At 42.3% G+C, this 23,516-nt stretch overlaps 1 protein-coding gene across 7 annotated transcripts in view; it reads left to right on the top strand.

Annotated features, from left to right (window-relative positions):
- Positions 1 to 23,516, top strand: part of exoc6 (exocyst complex component 6) — a 72,799-nt gene that overhangs the window by 5,366 nt on the left and 43,917 nt on the right. For all 7 annotated transcript variants that reach the window (XM_079293476.1, XM_079293474.1, XM_079293471.1 and 4 more), the window contains exons 2-15: positions 5,446 to 5,617; positions 7,676 to 7,723; positions 7,902 to 7,992; positions 8,641 to 8,686; positions 11,775 to 11,828; positions 14,429 to 14,579; positions 14,832 to 14,987; positions 15,409 to 15,477; positions 16,305 to 16,388; positions 17,999 to 18,045; positions 18,991 to 19,111; positions 20,994 to 21,065; positions 21,174 to 21,271; positions 22,428 to 22,533. In XM_079293476.1, the coding sequence (XP_079149602.1) occupies positions 5,446 to 5,617; positions 7,676 to 7,723; positions 7,902 to 7,992; positions 8,641 to 8,686; positions 11,775 to 11,828; positions 14,429 to 14,579; positions 14,832 to 14,987; positions 15,409 to 15,477; positions 16,305 to 16,388; positions 17,999 to 18,045; positions 18,991 to 19,111; positions 20,994 to 21,065; positions 21,174 to 21,271; positions 22,428 to 22,533 (1,315 nt within the window). The remainder of the gene's footprint in view (positions 1 to 5,445; positions 5,618 to 7,675; positions 7,724 to 7,901; positions 7,993 to 8,640; positions 8,687 to 11,774; positions 11,829 to 14,428; positions 14,580 to 14,831; positions 14,988 to 15,408; positions 15,478 to 16,304; positions 16,389 to 17,998; positions 18,046 to 18,990; positions 19,112 to 20,993; positions 21,066 to 21,173; positions 21,272 to 22,427; positions 22,534 to 23,516) is intronic.

Raw genomic sequence — 23,516 nt, 5'->3', positions numbered from 1 at the left:
CTCATGCAGCAGCATGGAGACTGCTGATTACAAGGCAGCATGAGTTCTATGCTAGTCAGTTAGTCATTCATCAAGAGCACTTTAGCCAGTGCCAGCTAAATTAAAGACCTTGACTTTTTTGGACTGTAAATTGATGATATTTAAAAAATCATTTTTCACATTCTACAGATTAAATTAAAGTAATTATTCTTTGAAACCCTTATAGCAGGGGTCACTAATCTGGACCCGGACGCCGTTGTATCCGGACCCAGGACCTCTAACCGATAGATAATTGAGAATTATTCAATTTCTCACGGAGCGCTCCTACGGCTCAGCGTTTCACTCGTTCAGCGGTGTAGGAAACACACCGACCAATTACACGCGTTGTAAATCACATCACGTGATGCTGCTCAGCCAATCAAATATGTGTATTCTGATAAGGACCGCTGCTTGAGTGAGAGATAAACAGACGGGAGAGAGTGGACAAGAGGCCGAACAGTCGGAACAGTACGTGAGTCAGAGAAGTTATTTCACATGGCGTGTTCCAAAACGAGAGAAGTGGACAACGAAACCAGAGTCTCCAACCAAGAATGGACAGACTCTTACCTCTGCATTCTGCGGGCAGTATAAAACCAGCATGTCTCGTATGTTCAGAGGCCGTGACCATTATTAAAGGCGGTGATGTGAAGCGCCGCAAAGCACAACTCTTTTTAGAAAACGTACCCTCTCACATCTGAAATGAGGACAGATAATAAACAATCTAAGAGCCCAATATGATCACAATCAGAACACATGGATTCACTGACCAACAGTGATGTTAACAGAGAGGAGCAGAGCAACAAGTGGTTTAATAACCACAGAGAAAGTCCATGCTCACTAATGCCTCTCGTTAGAAGATGAGAATAAGATAATATTGTGTTTTTTTGGGTGACATCACTTCACACCCGAGTGAAGTTAATCTAAAGCTGCAGGACAACTCAGTGAAATACATTTCTCTAAAAGTAGTTTATTTTAAGAGGCACATATTTCAAAAGCTTTCTGTTATGTAATCTTTAATGCATCCCTTATTTTACTTGAAGCGAGAGCAGAACATTTCTTTATATTAGAGTATGTATTATTTATAATTCATCCAGTTAAATTTGAAAACTGCATAAATATTGTTGAGACATTATTCAGTTGAACTTTCTTTATTTGATTTGTCAGTTGTTGACTACATGCAGACATTAATACAACTGTTGCCTACTTCAATATTTATGGCACTAAATCATAGCACAAGTTAGACATGATTGTGATGTTCGATACGTTCTCTGGTGATTTAGAAATAAGGTCCATTAAAAAGAATTACATTTTTTTTTTCTTGTCTCAGGTAGGGCTGGGCGATAAATCGATTTAATCGATTAATTCGAATGTGTGCTTTAAGGCGATGTGTTTTATTGAAAATCGAGAAAATCGCCCCCACCCCTCCCCCCCGTTGGGTTCCCGTAGTAGAGTGCGCGCGCATTGTTTACAAACTAAAACAATGGCGGCCAGCAGTGAAGCTCTCGTTCTTAAGAGAGGGAAGAATGTGTCTTCGGTGGTCTGGAAATGGTTCGGGTTCGTGTCATCTGACACAGAACAAACAGCACCACGATGTAAGGTCTGTCTAAAAGCTATTGCTACAAAATCAAGCAGCACAACAAATTTAATGCAGCACCTCAAACAGAGGCATGCCGCCGAGTGGGAGAAGTGTTGTTGCCCTGAGGAGGGAGCAGGACCGCGGGAGCACAAGCGACGCCGCCGCTGCCGCCACCTCACAACAACAACCCAGCATTTTGGAGACATTCACCAACTGTACTCCGCATGAGAAGAAGAGTGCCCGGTGGAAAGCCATCACGGATGCAGTCGCGATGTATATTGCAAAAGATATGGTGCCCATATACACCGTGGAAAAGCCGGGGTTTATTCACCTTCTCAAAGCTTTGGACCCCAGGTACGTGCTACCAAGCCGTAAACATTTTTCTGACGTTGCCTTGCCTCGGCTGTACAATAGTACACGCCAAAGGATCTCTGCGGAGCTGGAGGGGATGTCATTCTACTCCGCAACAACTGACCTGTGGTCCAGCAGGTTGACCCAGACACCGATCCACTTGACTGGTGGAAGCGTCACCAACTTAACTTTCCAAGGCTAAGTACTTTAGCAAAGAAATACCTCTCTGTGCCAGCTACAAGTGCCCCCTCTGAGAGGCTTTTCAGTGTGTGGGGGGGCATTGTTACATGCCATCGTGCATGCCTGAAGCCAGAGGTAGTAGACAGGCTTGTCTTCCTGGCAAAAAATATTTAGAAAAAACATGCACTACTGTTTAATACTGTTGGTTATGTTGTGAATGCACTTGATTTTGTTTACATGCACTTATTTACTGTGCAAAATATGTTATGTTGATGTTAGATCAGATGTTGCACTTTTGAAAATGTGAATGTTAAAGGGTCACATACATTTTATTTCATGCTGTGTTTGTATCAGTGTATTCAGTTAGAAAAGCTTACTGTAAAAAGTTACATTTGCACAGTTGTTTACAATGGAAGGCTACTATTTAATGCCATTTAATGTTATGTTTAATTTAATTTTATATTTAAATGATTCAGGGAAACAAAAGAGTGACCAAATACTTTTTGTATACTACAGGCACCTTTCTACAATGTTCAGGTTTTGTTTGCACTTTATTTTTATCAACCTACTTGGGAAAATCATCACAAAATAAAATAAAAAATTGTTTTCAACAGCTTCTGTCATCTGCAAAAATTGTTGGGGGAAAAAATCGATTTAAATCGTGAATCGGATTTTTTGTAAAAAAATCGGAGATTTTTTTTTTAGGCCATATCGCCCAGCCCTAGTCTCAGGTATTCTTCTACTTGTGCTCTGGCTTTAGAGCTGCCTTCAAACTCTTCTGCAAATGATGTGGAAGTAGGGATGATGCACATTTGAATAGAGGAAGCATCTGATTTGTTTAACAAAATGTCTCAGATTGTCGACAGCACAGCTCCACAGACACCGTGTCTGATACGCAGCGTCGATTGGCTGCATGCGTATTGCTGGTGACAGCAATGGGGTTGAAGGTGTTTGTGATATTGACTCATAAAGTACAATTAAATTCCAGGAATACTCGAGGTGGAAACTTTCCATGGGAATTAACAGAACTTTACGGGGAATAAAACGGAAGTATAGGGGCAGCTCAGGCTGCATGTCACGTGTAGGCAGAAACAAACACTTTACCATATCATAGGTCGATATTAAGTTGTCTAATACATACAATGTGGTGAGTTAGGGAACCACCAAGTTAACTGACGGGGAAAGGGAATTAGAAACTGAGATAGAGCCGACGACTTGGACCGTGTGCAAGGATTTAAAGTGAACAACTAATTCATAGAATAAATCATTCATAATAACGAATGAATGGAAATAGATCAATTATATCTCCTCAGATAACATGTTCAATGAAGCCACATGCTAACAGCTAGCTAGCAAGAGATGCTAACAACTTGTAAACTGTGTACTTAGCGTGGCTACTCTCTGCTGCTTTACTCAAATGTAAAATATATTAATTTTAGTAATAAATCCAAACGTACATGAATGCTCAGACTTTGACTGACATCTCTCTGTAACCTGCCAGTGACAGGCTCTACCTTCATCACGGCTCTACCTTCATCACAGTGAATTCTTTCTTGGATGACAGGAGGATGTATGTTTGTCTTGTTGTGACTGTGATCAACCATCCTCAATAGTAACAATCGCAGAGGTGTTATCAATAACTAGGACCTGTGTTCTGTCCTGGTTGAATGAAAAGAAATGTTAGACATGTTCACAGGAAATAACCATCTTCATTCCAATAAACTGTATATATATTGTATGTATATATATTAATATATATATATTAATATATATATATATATTAATATATATATATATATATATATATATATATATATATATATAATATATAATATATAATATATATTCATCTGTGAATGTAGCAGTGTCCCGACTGGGTCACTAGATGGAGCCGTTGCTCCAGCTGGAATACACGGTGATCCTTGGTGGTGAAGGCTTTGGGCTCAAAGGTTTTGTCAGTTTTGTCCTCAATAATCATTTGCTACCCGTCCCCATCAGAGGCATGTTCAACTTAAAGGCCAGCCTACGTCATGTCTTCATTCTGCATCCTTGCTATTAAATCAATTGTACAGCTTAGGAATGAGCTGTGATGTTAGCGATGTATTTGAGATTCATCTACATTGAAGTATTAGGTTAGTAGTCGGCTTTACAAGTAGTTCAGGTCTCTGCTGATTTTGAATCTTGCCATTTAAGTGACGAGTTACAACACTGGTTGGATATCATCGAGAAAGTCAAGTTCTCTATTAATTCCATTTTGGAACATGCCAAAAACAATAAACGGTTAAATTAGGAACGATGCCCATTGTTTTCAAAACATCTAAAATGTCATAACCACACTGTGTTTGTTGTGTGACAAAGGTTTTGTATCAGAAAATAGTCACTCTTCACGTTAAAGTTGTTTGGCTAGGATAATATTGTTGTTAAACCATTTCTGAACGGACAACGTTTTGTCTTTCAACTGAGTATCCCAGTATTTCTACACATCATATTTCTATGGAGGAAAAGTTGTGGCTGTAGGCCAAGGTCCATGCCAATGGTAGCTGCTTATGCACAAGTACACATTTCTACCAACTCACAATTAGTACACACTCAAGCTTTCTCTTTTTCTCACACACACTCAGATACATATATACACACGACCATCTGTGCCTGTTGAAGCCAGGCCGTGTGTGTGCGCGCGCGTGTGTGTGTGTGTGGTTGTCGGATGCCCAGCAATGATTAATAGCAGGGTTCTTTACAATAATGTGCAAACAACTGGCCGCTAGGCCTCCACCACTAGCACAGGGATGTTGCTTCTCAGTGTTTTTGTCGTGCTGTTGTTCAGCACGCACACACACAATGAGGCATTGTAAATGTGAGTGTGACAGGTCGCACACAGCACTACTAGTCACTGGATTGGAAATGATTTGACCCTTGTAGAGGTCTTGGTCATGCGTCTGCTCGTTGTAGGGTGACATCTTTGTTACAGTATGTTGGTATAACCACCATAGATGATGAGCTCACAGGCTCCTGCTCGCTGTTCTCACCTATACTTTGTTTTAATGCAGCTAAATGAACAATATAGTTGTTCTCCTTTACACATGTTTCTGTATGAAATAGTGATTTAAAGAGTAGTCCGGACAGAGGGCTGAAACTAGTAGTTTCAGTCAGTGGGGGCAAAAATTGCCCCCAATAAAATGTGAATTTCCTACCCTGATCAGGCTGCATATGGACAATCACAGAGTGACGTATGAACAAATCGTTTCTTACCGTTTTCTCTATTTGTCCCTTCCTGCCTTACCTCCTTCATCCTCCAACTCCCATTGGCTGACCTCTCTCAGGTCTATTTATGATGACCAGCCCAACGCCCACAAGCGCTTCATGGAAAAGCTGGATGCCAGGATAAGGAACCATGACCGCGAGATTGAGAAGATGTGCAATTTCCACCACCAAGGCTTTGTGGACGCCATCACAGAGCTCCTCAAAGTCCGCGCTGATGCTGAGAAACTGATGGTAAGGGACATAATAACTGTATAGAGACTACTGGCCAGAAGAGGCGATCATCTGCAACCCACATTAGCTGTCAAATCTCAAAATATAGTGGCCGACTAGATCGTTAAAGAGTCAAATTAAAGATGTGCTTCCTTCATTGGGCCTGGTAGAGGGTTAGAGAGACTAGAACTTATTCTGAAATATTCCATTACATCACTATAGGACCCCCAAAACATTCAGTTTATTACCTTCAACAAAATCATGTTTCAGACACATTGAGATGGTGATTCATGTTGTGATACATGATTGCATTATTCACATAATGAGCTGGAACAAGGAATATAACGATACCACAAATGTAGCGGTCGATTGCAATGGCAGTGAAATTCCACGAGTCTCGATGCCCCATTCCACACCGCGGTGAAAGACCAGAGAATAAACGTGCTTCCACATACGCCCTTCTATGAAATACATTTGAACGTTACAGAAACAAGGTGTAGCGGTATTTCAGGATGAGACCTGAAGGGAAATGAAAGCCGAGTGAAGATGATGAAAGACTCAGTAATGTAAACACTGAAAGGCATTTAGTCATGCTAAACTTGCACAAATGTTTTCAGTATTTCTTAATTCTCAGTGACTTCAAGAATAACAAATTCAAGCTACACACAAAAATATAACATTTCTCAGAAACTTGCCAATTTGTCAAATACATTACACACAAAATAACAACGTAAAACAAATCACACAATGATGCTTGAATCAGTTAGGAGTGGGATCGGTAGCAACATCTAGCAATAGGTTCAAAATCTTTTTTCAGAAGTTGTGAATTAATTCAGAACTGTAGAAGATAAGAATCTCCATCGTGACATGAATCAAGCACGACAGGTTCTGCTGTAAGTTCTTACAGACTTTTCACCTCTTATCCAAATTCAATGGATGAGAATTCTAACGTTTTCAGCAATAAATGAGAGAAAGAACACTGTCCCACAATGGAAAGGTCATAGGTTCCACTCCCTGGTAACTGCCCAGTGCAGCATTATGTTGCAATAAATCACAGCCGTGGTGAGGTTTCTAGAGATGTTTCTTATGCTTTCCCCGTGGAGCTGCACCGTAGCCAAATACAGAATCAAAAACGGAAGCAGTGATTGTGTAGTCGGTCTCCCCTCGGTTGGAAGCTTCGCTGTTGAAAGGATTGTCATCAAAAAGCCGACTGGTCAATTGGGTCATGGCTCTGATAAAGTCTGATAAAAAGTACATGAGAAACAGTAATACAGAAGCCAGACCTCCAAATATCAAACGTATACGTCATCTATAAACATTATGCCATATTCATCATCACAATGTAAGATAATACATCCCCTACATTCAAACATATTATGCATTAAGTTAGAGGGAGAAAGGTTAAGAATAAATCTTAAAGACCAGTTTTATATTCGTGAACCCGTCTCAAACAGAAGTGATGCTCAGTCACACAGACCTTTACCGACTCCACCTTCGTCACACTAAGAGGAAGACCTTTCATTTATAGATGTAAACTTGCAAGATATCTCAATTAATGTTCTCAAAATCTAAACTTGTGTGTTTATGTTTTCAACATGCAACAGTTCCCAGAACAGCTAAGCTAAGGCTGGTTTTATTTCATGTTCGCCCTTCTGTCAACAAACCCGTCTCTGTCTGTGGCTCTCAGCCCCAAGCCCATCGATGCCTCCTGAAGACATCTGAAACATCAGGTCACAACATATTCTATACGTAATATATTGCTCAGTAAAACTGCTGGTAACTGTCGTTTTAACACAGGTTACTCAAACAGGGGTTGGGGACTACTTTCAGTGGTGGATTAATCAAAATTTGGTGCTCCAGTGGTATCGAGGCACAAATCTACTTCAGTGTGTATGTTCGTAGATGAAGGACCATGTCCGAGTTTTTTTTTGTGTTTTTTGGCCAACAATGGAGTGCAGGAATAACAGGCGTGGTATTTGTTGACAGTAAGAGATGTGCAGTAACCATGGCTGGAGGAAGAACACAGCGAGAGTTCTCAGGCTGTACAGTTTAAACTGATGTCTGTGTTTGCTTTGAAAGGGTCAAGTGACGGACACTAATCGAAGACTACAAGAGGCTGGGAGGGAGGTAAGTCCACGCATCGCATGTGTGCATGAGTGTGCAGGGGACAGAAAGGGCTGCTTTACACTGTGCTGTCAGGACGTACGCCTGCTTCTTCACTGCGGAGACCGTTCTTTAACCCAGGAGTCAACAGTGGTGGCCTCTTTCTCATTGTTTCCTCTCCATTGTGTGTTCCTGCCCTCAGGTGACGGTTCAGACAGAGGAGGTGATCCGCTGTCGGATCCAGCAGAGGAACATGGCCACCACTGTGGAGAAGCTCCATCTCTGTATACCAGGTAGCACTGCTGCTTGTGTAGCAACATGATGGTCGCTTTACTTCTTGTGCTTGGCGAGGCGTTACCTCAGGGTGCCACCTCAGGGTGCCACCGGAGGCCACACGTGTGCTTGTGCACACTAGAATGTTACCAGTTCAACACCTTCTTTCAATCTCGGGTGTCTAGAGTGAGAACTCTGCCTCACGTGGTGAATAGACCCACTAGTTTCTAGCTGGTGGCCATTTTATAAACATTTTAAGTTGTTTTAGTTCTTCATTTCTTACATCCCGTAGCGTATACAATATATATATATATCATGAATGCAGAAGTAATAGAAGTACCGGTACTCGTAGACGGCACTTATTACGAAGACAATTGAAGATGAGTTCAAATAACCTTTAAAGCGGAGTATGAGGGTGTTTCTTTATTAGAGTTGAGCACTTAAGGAGCCATATGCTGCAGGCTTCATGCAACAAGCACTGGGGCACAGACTTGGAGGTCTGCAACTCCAATCCACTGGTGACCTGAAATAGTCATTTTGGTAGAACTTTTTACACACATCTTTTAATAGTATATTTTAATGCACAGTACATTTGGAGCAAAAATAAGCAAAATGCTTAAACCAGCAAACTTACTGGTCCTGTTTCCTGTCTTCTCTTTCCTTTGCAGTGCTAGAAATGTACAGCAAACTAAAGGAGCAGCTCGAGTCCAAAAGGTACCAATCTCACAAAGCATCTCTGTGTGACTGATGTAGAACATGATAACTTTACCAGTCAAATAATCAGACTTGCCTCACCAACTAGTGGTGACCGCATCCTTCCCCCACCCTGTGCAGCTGTGGTGTACCGTAGCACTAGAGTAGCATGCTGCGTGCCAGCTGGCTGTGGTTGTAAGTCCATCAGAACATAGACCAGTGACGTCACGTGGTGCTATAGGCCAATGGTGCATTGCTGCTGCACAGGTTTGGAAAAGGCTTTTGTCACCACTAGTTGGCAGGGGGTGCGGCCAGAGGTTCAACCCACAGAGGCTAGTGCAGCTATGTTGGACTTATTCTTTGCTGAACACCAACTGAAAATCTTGTTTTTGCTGACTTCCAGTTGTTTAATGTGTCCCCTTGCATCAGTGATGTAGAAGTGTACTCCAGGGCGTGTCGGTGTTCTGTGACGTCACTATTGGCCATAACAGGTGCAACAGAGCTCGTGTCTGATCTAGGCCTGGCAAAATTGGCCAAAAAGGATGTTTCAGTATTTCGTCCTCAAAAACACATCAAACTATTCTGATGTCTATTTTTGTGAATTATGTCAATGACCTTGTGTCGAATATTATTATTATTTAATGTTATTTACAATTCGAATATAGTTTATTCAAATGTATATTTGTTGACGTCTCTATATCACACCCAACCATACACATCACATTTATAAATAAATCAATGAATAAATGAACATTTTATTATTGTGTCCAGCCATTTCCATCAGCCGTCCCTCACGGAATCATACAGACGCATTAATCAACAACAAACGGGTTATTCCAATATGTAAATGTTAACCCTCATAAGTATGACTAGCCTACATGCCTCAAGGATTCAAGGACTTACGGACAACGTATTGTCATTATGCAACTCATAAAAGGGTTGTATAGTGACATGTAGTTGCAGTCCTTTTGCAACACAAGAACAACACGACAAACACAAAAAGTGTATTCCTGCGTTCTTTTAAAGTTGCATCAGGAGGAAGGCAAACTGTTGCAACAGAACAATTCTCTGGGCAACATGGCCGACATCTTCACATTAAAATCTCAACATCATGGAAACACTGTCGGTCACATTTGACTGTTTGAGCACCAAGCATCAGTGTAAACACCGAGTCCGCCTCCTCGTCCCACCGGAGTCCTGCTCTCTGTCCTGCTGTCCGCCCGTCAAGTGCAGCTGGATCAGGACTACGATGGAGCCAGGTCTCTGTGGAGTCACTGACCTCCCGTTGCTCAGTTAGAATTAATTTTCCTCCAATTGGACATTAGCCAGGAGCGGACTGGGTGGTGGAGTAGCTTTAGATCCTAGCTGGGTTAGCTTAGCTTCCATCTCGGCTCTCCTCCTCTCGACTCTGCTTTCAGTGGCGTTTATCTGTTTCAGTTCATGAGTAAGTGGCTAATCGTCAATATAGAGGATTTCACCGGTCTTCTTTTTCATGCTTTAGAAATACATTCAGAAAATGCAAAGAAAGTCTGATCAGAAGGTTGATTGAAGCCCTATCCTCAGTCGTCAGTGAGGCTGTGCTCAGAGGCCCAGCTTTGAAGCACAGAAGGCAGTTAAAGACTGCTTTGCAACCTGTTCATATGTTACTTCTTGGTAAATGGAAGTGTTTACACATAAATGGACAGTTTATACATGTTTCTGTTGCTTTTTGCTAAACAGAGCAAGCTCTGTAATCTTAACATTCTACCAAACAAATCTGCAAAATCAGGCATCCGCTGCTCTGTGGGTTTGATTGAACTTCATGTCTGGTGGTATTGACATGCCTATCCGTATAAAGAGGGGTGGGGAGTTCACTCTGGACAGGATAATAATGACCCTTTCTTGTTCATCACTGTGTACCAAAAGGAAGAGGCCATTCACTGGCAGGACAAGTGACCCTCAGTGTGCCCTTGTTCACAACCAGGCCCTCACTGCAGCTCTGTCACGGCCCACAGACAATCCCAGGCAGTTAGACCATTGCCGGCCACCTAGTGGGATTCCTGTGTGTGGAGTGTACTTAAAGCACTAGTGACGTAGCCTATACACTTACAATCACTTGGAATGGGTTTGAATGCCACAAATGCAGATTATTGTCTGTGCTGTATGTGCCAGTGCGCAGGTCACATTCTGCTCCGTGTGCTGCCACTTGCGCTCTTTGTGTCGTCCTTCCTGGTGCTGTGCACTGTGACAGACCTTTTCACCATACAGCTTATGAGGCGGTCTTCTGTTCATGTGGATACAACAGCTGACTGACCAATTAGATCCCTTCACAGCCTGCCTATCAGCCTCATGATGGGAGCTCAGCACACTGACCTAAAGCTGAACCCCTGTGACGTGTGCACACTATGAAAGAGCACAATATCTGTGTAACACAGGTAGCCACACTCTCCTGCATGCAATGTATTAGACTTGCATGTAGCTCTGTGATTGCCTTGTCAGGCCTTAAAATGTGAGCAGTAGGGGATCTAAAGGACAAAGCTCTATTCCACCATATTTGAATACGCGGGTCACAATTTTTATACATTTAATTACCTTCAGTTATTCTCAGAACATTGTCATGTTCTTGGATATTTGCCACTGCAAGATTAGCCACATTGCGATAGTCGTGCCAAAAGTTCACCAAACAGTGTTGGGCGCATGGTGGACATTAAAAAAGACAAAGAAAATTCAAAGCAGCAGAACCAGAGATCCATGCCTACATTAACCACAATGCATCTGACATCAGTTTGGTATGCTAGTAGTAGCTAAATGACTGAACTCGCATTGTCCTATTTCCGTGTGTAAAATGTATATCGGCAGTCAAGAGGGCATCTTCCAAAGTGACAGGCTTTAGTATGACATTAGCTTTGTGTGGTTCCCAGAGGAGCAGACTCAAAGTAGCCTCAGAGAAACTTTGTACAATATTATTGCACTGAACTAGAACTGTAGATTTAGTCCCCTATCAATTACAAACTCAACCTGATTATTGTCTCATGATAGACTTGAAAGGATGAAACATGTAAGCTGTCCTTTAATCGTTTTGATTGAAGAAGCAGAGCTGTAACTGAAGCCACACCGTTTGTCTCTGCAGATACTATGCTGCATTGAAAACCATGGAGCAGCTGGAGAAGGTCTTCATTCCCAGGTAGGATTATACCGTTAAGGTTCATGATGGAACACAAATCCTAAAGTACAGATGTTTCTTGCCCTCTGTGGGTTCCAAAGATGGCGCTGAAAGTGTATGACTTTTGTTCCAGACAGCTTTTCTAGACAAAGTTGTACTTTTGCCACTGAGGTCCGCCATACGCAGACATCTGTACGGAGTGAAAGCATACACCCTCTGATGACAGGATGTACGTCATGCGGACACTTGCATAGCCGCGGACTTGGAAAGTAGCTCCTGCTAAGATAGAACGACTACACGTCTGTGCATGCATCCATTTGGAGGTATAACCGGGACTTTACATCCCTCTTGCAGTTTACACATTTTTAGAACTACTGATTTGTTAAATCAAAGTTCTGCAAGGCAAGGCAAGTTTATTTGTACAGCACATTTCAACAACAAGGTAATTCAAAGTGCTTCACATAAAACCATTAAAAGCATCAAAACATAAGGCAAAAGAAAAGGAGATTTCAAAAACAATTAAGAACATTCATTAAAACATTAAAAAACAGTGCAAGAAATAAAATTCAGTAGTAAAATGCAGAAATGCAGGAAATTGATTAATATATTAATTGAATGTGGTTCAATTAAAGGCAGCAGCAAACAGAAAGGTCTTCAATCTTGATTTAAATGAGCTGAGGGTCTCAGCAGACCTGCAGCTTTCTGGGACTTTGTTCCAGATATGTGGAGCAGAAAAACTGAACGCTGCTTCTCCATGTTTAGTTCTGACTCTGGGAACAGAAAGTAGACCGGTCCCAGACGACCTGAGGGGTCGGGATGGTTCATAAGGTAGCAGCAGATCAGAGATGTATTTTGGCCCTAAACCATTCAGTGCTTTGTAAACCAACAGCAGGATTTTAAAGTCAATTCTTTGTTGGACAGGAAGCCAGTGCAAAGACCTCAGAACTGGAGTGATGTGGTCCACCCTCCTGGTCTTAGTGAGGACTCGAGCTGCAGCGTTCTGAATCAGCTGCAGCTTTCTGACGGACTTTTTACAGAGACCTGTAAACACACCGTTACAGTAGTCCAGTCTGCTGAAGATAAATGCGTGGACAAGTTTTTCCAAATCCTGTTGAGACATAAGTCCTCTAATCCTTGATATGTTCTTCAGGTGACAGTAGGCTGATTTTGTAATTGTCTTGATATGGCTGTTCAGGTTGAGGTCTGAATCCATAACTACACCTAGATTTCTGGCTTGGTTTGTAGGTTTTAACATCAGTGACTGAAGCTGAGCGGTGATTTTCAATTGTTCGTCCTTGGTACCGAAAACAATTACTTCTGTTTTATCTTTGTTTCATTGAAGAAAATTCTGTTACATCCAGTTGTTGATTTGTTCAATGCAGTTATATTTACTCATATTTACTAAGTTAAATATGATGGTAAAGTTAGCAGAATAACTCAGTAATATAGGAAAGGCCTCTTATGTCCGGTAAGAATAATTATTAGTGTCTGAACCAATGACACACTCTCATTAGAGGTGGGGGATTTTTTTTTCTTTTTTTAATCAAATCAATTACTTTTTCAGTCCACTAGATGGTGCTGAGTTATTTTCTGGTGAGGTCAGCAAAGGTCCCGGGTCAGTGTGATTGGTAGGAAGTTGGTCAAAACAAAGAGACATCTGACCTCACAACGGGGTTAAATCTGCCAACAGTAGCCGGCTCATGGGGAGAGTGCAGCGCATAACTGTCTCTCTGCCTCGACGTCCACGCATCACAAGTTACACTGAGTTATATAACTCTAATATCCTACTTATATAAGTTACAGTTCATATGCTGAGTCCACACGTTTGCATTTAGTTAAGTTGGACTATGTAGTAATACAAACTGTTCAGTTTCTCAGGTTCATGCAACATTCATGACATTGTTGGTCAGTCTGTCTGCTTGACAATCATATTCTGCTGCAATAAAAATGATTGAAGTGAGATGAACAGACTGAAAACTTTATCTTATTAGATAAAACATGTTGACAGTTTTCCTTTCGGGACATCATTTGAAGTTGAAAAAAGTAATAAATCGCAATATAGGCCTATGTTATCGCAATACTATCGCAGTATCGTGATAATATCATATCGCGGGACCTCTGGTGATTCCCACCCCTAACTCCCATACAGTTCTGTGGAATGAGAGGATCTTCTTCCTCTTCTGTAGTTTCTACAACAATGGAGAGGTAATGGTGGGCGATCTGCACCTGTGCAGTGAAGTGGGACATGAGAAAATACACCGATATGACCGTTGTTTGGATATCAGATTGAGGACCACATATAGAAGTGAAGATATATCTGATTCATGCGTCCACTGTACTCCTGATCTGTGTCACATGTGAGCAAAGAGAACCCATTTTGGTCACATTTGCTTGTAATGTGAACGAGAGCCTGAGATCAATCTCAAGTGATGCTGGAAGTATTACCAACACTGATGTTGCCTCAGTATTAGTAGCATGACACTGATTGGTCGATGTTCTCTGTATTGGATGTGGTTGGTTTGCCAGCTGTTGTATTCATATAAAATGAGACAATGCTGATTGGGTTAGATTGAACTCTTTAACGTGGACACAACTGGGCTGTTCTGCTGTGTCTCCTGCAGGGTAAGTCAGTACAGGTTCTGTCAGATCATGGCTGAAAACCTGCCCAGACTGAGAGAGGAGATCAAGGAGATCTCCATGTCAGACCTCAAGGACTTTCTGGAGAGCATCAGAAAACACTCTGACAAGGTCGGAGAGACCGCCATGAGACAGGTATGAGAGTTTGTGTTTTCAAACAATTCCCACTATAGATATGAAAATGTATGCATTAGATCGTGTGTGTGTGTGTGTGTGTGTGTGTGTGTGTGTGTGTGTGTGTGTGTGTGTGTGTGTGTGTGTGTGTGTGTGTGTGTGTGTGTGTGTGTGTGTGTGTGTGTGTGTGTGTGTGTGTGTGTGTGTGTGTGTGTGTGTGTGTGTTTCTTTCTTTCTTTCTTTCTTTCTTTCTTTTTTTCTTTCTTTCTCCAGGCACAGCAGCACCGGGCCTTTAACATTGCAGTAGCCAAGCAGGCCAGTATGGGCCACTACACCAAGCCTGTGTACTCCCTCAACGGACGAACACGCACTCACAACGGCCTGATGATGGACGACGGAACGGGAGACGAGGAGGAAGCTGATGAAGAGGTAAGGAAATGTTTTGTGGTCGGGTGTGACGGAATGTGATCATGCAGAAAAAACGGTATTCGTCTTTTCCTAAACTGGGTTGTATTTAGCTCTCTTATGTGATGGCTGCTAAATGTAAATGGTGGAGGTTTTTTGGGTGTATAAATGTCATTGCTTTCTTAGTATTGTGTGGGTTAGTAGTATTAGTATGGGTTTTACAGTCCCCTTAAAAGATTTTTTTTTTCATGTTGCATAATCAAAATTTGAAGCATAAAGTAGCTCTGTGAGATGACTGTGAAAGCAGTGCATTTATTCTTCATGACGTAGGTAATTCATTTTTCGTAGTTACCAGCTTGCTACTTGTTTTCATTGGTTGCTGTCGTCAGAATGAGTATAAAGAAAATGGTAAAGAAATGTATGTCTCGTCCTCTGTGTTTGACAGGTTCTTACAGCTCAGGACCTGGTGGACTTCTCACCTGTCTACAGGTGTTTACACATTTACACTGTGCTGGTAGGTGTTCCTCTCTGTCTCTCTCTTTATCTCTCTCACTCATACTCGCGCGCGCGCGCACACACACACACACTAATACACATTACTTTACTTTACATTACAGTCATTTAACAGATGCTTCTATCCAAAGCGACTTACAATTCAGATTCTATCACATCATACACCGTAGGCTCAGCTACAGGAGACATTTTGGGGTTAAGTGTCTTGCTCAACGACGCATCAACATGCGACTAGCGGAGCCGGGGATCGAACTACCGATCCTCTGATTGAAGGACGGCGCTGCTCTCCACTTAAGGAAGAAATTACCTCCTCACTGAGCGTTGCTGTAGGACCTCTGCTTTATAATGGGACTTCACCACAGATACTGAAAGGTTTACTGTGGTGTTAGAGGACTCGAGCAGAAACGGGTTCAAGTCCATCCCAGCAGAACAGCATCATCATACTGATCCAAGGCCTTCACACTGAACACTACATTCCTCTGTTCAGTGGCGCTGCCTTCATCCCTGCTTTACAGTACTGCCGTAGCTCACAGAATATTAGATATGCTACTCTACACGTTATTCAGATTTGTAATCACATTGACAATAAGATTAATGGGTTAGGGGAGTGTCTCGCTTTCACTTTCTCGCCTACAATTTTCAAATGTACCCGGCTTGCTGAAAGATCCTGAGTTCCCTAAATTCTATGCCACTGCAACAGTCTTTGGAATATATTGTTATCATTATTTGTATTATGAATATAAAGGCCATCTGGTGTACAGCAAAACTAATTGTTTTCTTTTTGTGATTGTGATTATTGAAGCCCGTTGTATTTCTCTGTGTCTGCAGGGTGACCGAGAAACATTTGAGAACTACTACAGGAAACAGAGGAAGAAACAGGCCCGTCTAGTGCTGCAGCCACAGGCTAACATGGTGAGCAACACACGAGCAGCCTCAGCAGGCATCACAACCAACGGCTCCGATCATACAACACACATGTAATGCATTCAGTTGGTAGTTCACAGCAGGAATCCACATCTCTCATTGTGTGAGGCAAAATCAAGCAGCTTTGACCCAAGTTAAGCCAAGTTGATAGCCAGTGAAGTAAATAAACCAATGAAGCTGCAACAGACAGACCCTTCCAGTTATTTGCTTGGCTAATGTTTACGATTCACTAAAAGAGAAATACACTGTTAAAGAGCTGCATTCCAATTTGACTTAAAGCCACGACTAGTAGAATTAGAGAAGTTATGTCTTTGTTGCCCCCTAGTGGTAGTGCGGAGAAGACACCATGGCGAACAGCACCATGCTTTTACCCCTGTGCACCTCATTGACTTCTACCAGGTTAGCCGACGCTGACGCTCCAGGTTTTCTACCAGAAAAGTGGAGTGGGCTCAAAGTCGTCGCAGCCTGAACTGTACACACGCTGCACTGCAGTGTTTACAGCTAAGACCTGACTGCTACCTTCACACACGCACTCTCTGCCCCTTTGGACCGCACGCTCGTTATCCCTTCAAGGAGTTTGCAGCATTTTAGTTTAAAAACATTTACAAATTACATTTTTTTTAAAGAATCCCTGATGTTTAGGCTTACAATACACTGGCGGGAACTCTGCTTGCTATGCTATCAAAATAAGTTGAAAGGTAATCAAAGGTAAAGGCGTCAACAGGAAATATAGTCAAGTTTTTAATGTTAAGAGTGAGAGAGTCGGCTAAAGAAGTATATATATGTATAGGCATTGTTAAAAGTTAATTCATTGCTGTTCTGTTTGGCAACCAGCTGCCAAGTTTTGGGTGTGGGTGTGTGTGTGTGTGTGTGTGTGTGCTGGGCAACGATTCAAATATTTAATCACGATTAATCGCATGGATTTTTTGCGATTAATCACGATTAATCGCATTGTTATGGCAAAGTTCAATAATGAATTATAAAGTAGTGTATTGCGCACTTTTATTTTAAAGTACTGCTGTATGAACTAAAGGGCAATAACATTTGGTTCACCAGATGCAGGTAGCATGTTTCATACTTAATGTGAATATAATTCATACTTTGTTGGCATCTTATTCTGAAAACCGGATGTTCATCTGAAGAAACCGGATGTTGTCTGACGTTAATCTTTCCGTTAACTTTCAAAGTCCTTCGCTCGCTCCCGATCTGTGCCGTTTGAATGTGTTTACTGTGAATGTCAGCATATAGGTGCACTAACATGTAAGTGTCTGCTGAGTTGACCGCAGCGATGTCCAGTCGTCTCCAGGGAGAGCAGAGGAAGTCGCCTTTTCTCTACGCAACCCTGAACGGACATCATATCTCTAATACAAAACCATAAACATGAGACAGTCTGACTACAGGATGTTTGCTGGCTTTTATCCCACTGTTCTTGTCATCCTCTTGTTGTTATGTATTGCGTTAACGTGCGATAAAATAATTGTCGGCGTTAATTGATGAATGCGTTAACTTGCCCAGCACTAATATATACACACATATACTATGATATTTTATGCATTCCTGCACTGTGTGCAAACATTGCTTTCTGTGTGTTTGTCCAGCATGAGACAGTGGAAGGCTACAGAAGATACTTCAATCAGATAGTAGGGTAAGATGTTCCTCCTATTATCACTATTGTATCTTTAATGAGCAGCCCACACTACTGCACTGTCCGTCAGCTGCCACCAGTCACACGGGGTCGACATCACCCAGAGGCTCCAGAAACAAAATATCTGTGTGCATTTCATTAACTCTCGATAATAATCGAAACAACTGTTAAATCCCGCATGAAACTAAAAAACATCACATTGTAGATAGAAAGAGTATATTCCAACTATGTAATCCATCAAATCATATTTCAGGAGGTTCTCTTACTCATGATTAAATTCAGAGTGACTGGTGAATTAAAAACGGCGTATGCAAAAGTAGTGTGATGAACTCCAGGAGATGTGGTGAGAAACCTTTCACTTCTCTATAAAGAGGCTCATCCAGATGTTATGGTTAGTTTGATGTTCAGTTCCAGCTTTATTTATGAATTACTTTGAGTTTTATGTTCACTTTGATATTTGTATAGACTATTTATTTCGATGTTTATTATGTTGAGTTCAATGGTAGGTAGCAGTCTAAAACAAAGTACACAGTTTATAACTTCTTTCCATTTTCTGCTAGTTTTTGCTCGCTAGCTGTTACCATGTGGGACGTAGCTTGATGGAGCTAATTGAAGAGTTTTAATTTATCTATTTCCATTCATTCATTGTTGTAAAATATGTATGAGTCAGTTGTTTCTTTAATACTCTTAAGTTTTTACATTGTGGACTCGAATTCTAAAAGCACCTTTATTCATGAGTTACCTTGCTAGCAAACTAACTCACCACATGGCACATTTCACATTGTATGTATTTGACAAATTAATGGAAATAACCCATATATTTCCATTTTATTCCAGTTAATTCTCATGGAATGTTTCCACTTTGAATATTCCTGGTATTGTACAACCCTAATCAGTCCTGTTGGTTTCAATGTGAACATAAATAATGTGTTTTTTCTGTGTTAGGTTCTTTGTTGTGGAAGACCATATCCTCCATGCCACGCGGGGTCTGGTGACCAGAGCTTTCACTGATGAACTGTGGAACATGGCCCTCTCCAAGATCATCGCTGTGCTCCGCACACACTCTGTAGGCCCTCACGCATGCCCACACGCACATGCATGAACACACACACACACACACACACACAAGCAGCAGGGAGTGGACTGTGGATGAGAAGGAGGCTGTTTAGAGATAATAGAGCCTGCTGTGGTTCTATTTACCCTGGAAGAACCTTCTTTTCTTTCACTGGCTGATACACACACACACACACAATACTGTGGAGGTCAGTGCACCCACAAACACCCTAATGATGTCACTCTCAAGAGAAAAGGTCAAAACACACATACGCATGCTGCCAAAGAGGAGGTCATTGGGCCTTAATGAGAGACAGATTGCAACAATAACAGCAGATTAAGAAGGCATATTCCTGACCACTGGGCTCTAGTCACTTGTAAATGACCCAGAGGATTATGCTAACAGGCCGGAGAATGGGCCGCCCAGCGTGGGGGGAGACGACTAACAAAGGCCCCTGGTCCCCCCCCCCGGCCTGCAGCCCCTCTGCTGGGCCGTGGCACAGGCAGCTCCACACTGCCAGGGGTCCTGTCCTTCCAGCCGCTGCATGGCCAGCCCACAGGGAGAAAGTCCGTCTGTGAGCCAGACCACTTCTAAGTTATTGTAAAAAGGTCCACAATTCTGTGGCTAAAAATAAAAGATCTTCATGTTGATGGTGCTCACATATTTCAATCAACAAATCCCTCATAACACAACTGTTACCAATCCATTGATATAGCTAAGTTAAAAGAATGACAAAGTTCACGTCATATGTACACACAGCACGGATCAGAATATGCACATACAGGCCAATAGAACTGACTACATTCCTGCCAGTGCTGTGATTTGCTGCTGGTAGCAAAGTCTCCAGCTGGTTGTTGGTGTGTGTACGTGTGTGCCTGAGTAAACAAAGAGGCCGCTGCCGCCGCGTTACGTCAAATCTCAGGCTGTGTTCATTTGCTCAGTTGATTCACACACTGCTGTGTTTGTCAGGATCCTTGTGTTGGCGTTAAGGGACTCCACTAAATCACTCGGCACTCCAGAAAAATGGAGAGACTCTGTTGGTGTGGATTGACCCTTAGCTAAGCCCCTCCCCCTCCATTACTCTTGCTACGCCTGTCAAGCTGTGTCTGAAATCCCAACTTTGTTCACTGATTCACTTTCCTTCCATAATAATGCAGATTAAATGAGTGTTTTTAAACAGTGCACTTGTATACTTCCACTCACAGGTGTAGGATTCCACAGCCGTATTCATTCATCAGATGACAACTATTTTTAAAATGAAAGAGGTTTGCTCTGGCAGGTGGGCGGTGCCTGTTTTTTTTTTTTCCAACATGGCGGCTGGGTCACAAACATTTCACAGCTCAGCAATGCACGAACATAGGCTTCTAAAAACATTCGAGGCGAGGAATAACAGTCGTGATCCATATTAGATCAGCTGGTAGGAGCGCCCGGGGTCAGGGTGGCCCCTCGACCGAGTGCACTCAGACCGGAGGAAGCAGGGTAGACGTCGGGAGTAACGGCAGTTAGAAGAGCCAGGCGAGTTCCCTCGCAAGAACACCAGCTCGACAATCTTTTAATAGAGAGCTGAGTCAGTAAGTAGCCCCGTATCGGGCCAGAAGTACCCCAGGATCTAACACCTGCCTAGTTTGACAGCAACAGTGATTGACAGCTGCGTGAGAGACTCCTCGGCTCTGACTGGTTGTCTCATGTCTGTCACTTTATAGTGACAATTGGAGCAAATATGACAAAAAGTTGTTTCTATTAAAGTCACTGTAGCTAAACAACACAGTGCTTTACAAATATCTTTAACATTTCTTCATAAATGATTACTTTCTCATTGTTTTCAAATTTATTCCCCCACATGCAACTGTGGAGCGATGTTTGCTGATTATGATGTTCCTTTTCTCTTTCCCAGTCATACTGTGATGACCCAGACCTGGTCCTGGAGCTGAAGAACCTCATAGTCATCTTCGCTGACACACTACAGGTGGATTCAAAGCTGCACTTGATCTGAACATGTTGACTCTGAAGGGTGCAGAGCCCCTGACATTAACACTGTATCCTCTGTGTGTGTGATGTCTGTTTGTGTACAAAGGGTTATGGTTTCCCAGTCAACCGGCTGTTTGACCTGCTGTTTGAGGTCAGAGACCAGTACAATGAAACTCTCCTGAAGAAGTGGGCGCTGGTTTTCAGGTGGGCTGCGCCGGCGTATGTGACCGTTTGTCTATTATTACATTTCTTAACAAGCAGGTGGGTAAATCCTGGTGTTAATGTGATTGCTGCTCAGCAAAGACATCTGTGTATCTGGAGTGTTGCTGGAGCTTTTACCCTTTAGATAGATTAGCGTTGGCCAATGAAATCTGTTTCTATTACAAGATTTAATAACTGATCTCAGTCATCACTACAGGTTGAGGTCACTCTTATAATCATAAAGCTGTCAGATAAAGTTGACTGAAAGTATATAAATGGTAAATGGACTGTACAGAGCTTTTCTAGTCTTCAGACCACTCAAAGCGCTTGAACACTACATGTCATCATTCACCCATTCACACCCTGATGACAGGACTACCATGCAAGGTGCCACCTGCCCATCAGGACTAACTAACATGCACACACCGTAGGCACAGCTACGGGAGCAGCTTGGGGTTAAGTGTCCCTAAAGTGTCTTTCCCAGGGACACATGGATATGGACCAGCGGAGCTGGGGATTGAACTGCCGATCCTGTGATTGAAGGACTACTTCAATCACAGGCTGCTCTACCACTGAGCCACAGTCTACTTTCATTCATAAGCTAGATATCGTCATCACTACGAGAGCTCTCCATCTCTGATTCAGCTTTGAAATACATTAGAATGTGTTGTTCCAGCTGCTGTGTACCTATTGGTCCAGGTGAGGGGACTTATCGGGTGCTGCAGCAATGACTCCTGAACCCCAGAAAGGAGTCAGGATTCTTGCTGGTTCCCTCGTCTTCAAGTCGATGGGTTTTCAGTGAGATCCCTGAAATAAACTTTTGAGATTGTAACATTTTGTTCTTCAACATAAAATAAGTCAATAAATATTAGGGCTGTGTATTAGTACTTAATACCTTCAAGGTATCGACCAAAATAACCCCGTACCAAGTAGTATTACTTTGTTCTCAGGTCTTTGATTGTTGTCTTAAACAGGTGCACAAGTCTTCATGACGATTGTGACCATTTGATATTTTGTACAAATACAACTACATTATACTGACATCTTTGGATGACATATGATAGCACCAACTGTACTCTGAGTACAGTAGTACTCAGAGTACCCAACAGTGAAACAAAGAGAGAGATTCTTAAACACTAAATTGTGTTATTTTCCACAGGGAGATCTTCGAGTTGGACAACTACAGTCCCATCCCAGTGGAGACGGAGGAGGAGTACATCCTGGTAGTCAGCCGCTTCCCCTTCCACGATGCTGAGATAGAGAAGGTAACGAGCTCCACGCCCATACACTCACAAACCTATACATCCACGGCAATACTTCAAATGTGAATTTCTTGATAGCGCACTCATAGAGACACTCGGTTTCCTGTGGTGGTCGGTGGTACTGGTGTTCTACACCAAACACGGATCATATGACTCCCCCAGCGCCCCATATAGAAATATAACATTCTGTTCATTTTCGCAGATCAGCGCCCACGTTTGTTATTATAATAATTACAAATTTCATTTTTAAAATACTAATTGTAATCGGTCGTCAGACGCTACAGTTATAAAAAGAAAATGGCTGCTCCGTACAGCAGCACAAAGTAGCCAGAGTCAGATTTAACCAATCGCATGACGAGAGGAAGGACAAGTGACAGACGAAGGATTTGATGTCAAAGCGAAAAACACAAGCACCTGTTTGACCATATTTATGATTTAAACCTAAAGCTACTGATAACGTTAATGAGGCAATCTGTACACTTTACCGGAGGAAGTTGGCAGCCTCTGGAAGCAACACCTCCAAGCGCTGCGCTGGATTCTCTGAGCGAGGGTTGTGATTCTACCTGATGCACCGAAGCTCATTTCACAAGTGTTTCACAAGCGTCTCTACAAGCGTCCAGAAGCGTCTCTCTGCTCCGCACTGCCAAAATGGGCCCCACAGCGATGGCTCGATGGAATAGGACAGACACACAGCCATCCGACGTTAAAGATCAAAGCACACGCTCTATGGATATTGAGCGTCGCCGCCGAATACATTTTTCCCATATGACATACAAGATCCCAATAATAATTCACAAAATCACCCTTCAACCACACTTTCTTACCCTCCCTTACCTTCCACAACATTTATCATTTATGTTTACATGACCAGGGAAGCAAAGCACTGAGACTTGACATCTTTAATCTGGGTCCTTATATTAGACAAGGAGTCATTTAATATGGTTGTTTTCTGTTTTGTGTGTGTGTGTGTGTGTGTGTGTGTGTAA

The sequence above is a fragment of the Melanostigma gelatinosum genome, assembly GCF_949748355.1.
Source record: "Melanostigma gelatinosum genome assembly, chromosome: 21".
In the NCBI taxonomy this organism is placed as follows: Eukaryota; Metazoa; Chordata; class Actinopteri; order Perciformes; family Zoarcidae; genus Melanostigma; species Melanostigma gelatinosum.
The sequence above is the reverse complement of the archived record's forward strand: the minus strand, read 5'-3'. Positions and strand labels throughout refer to the sequence as shown.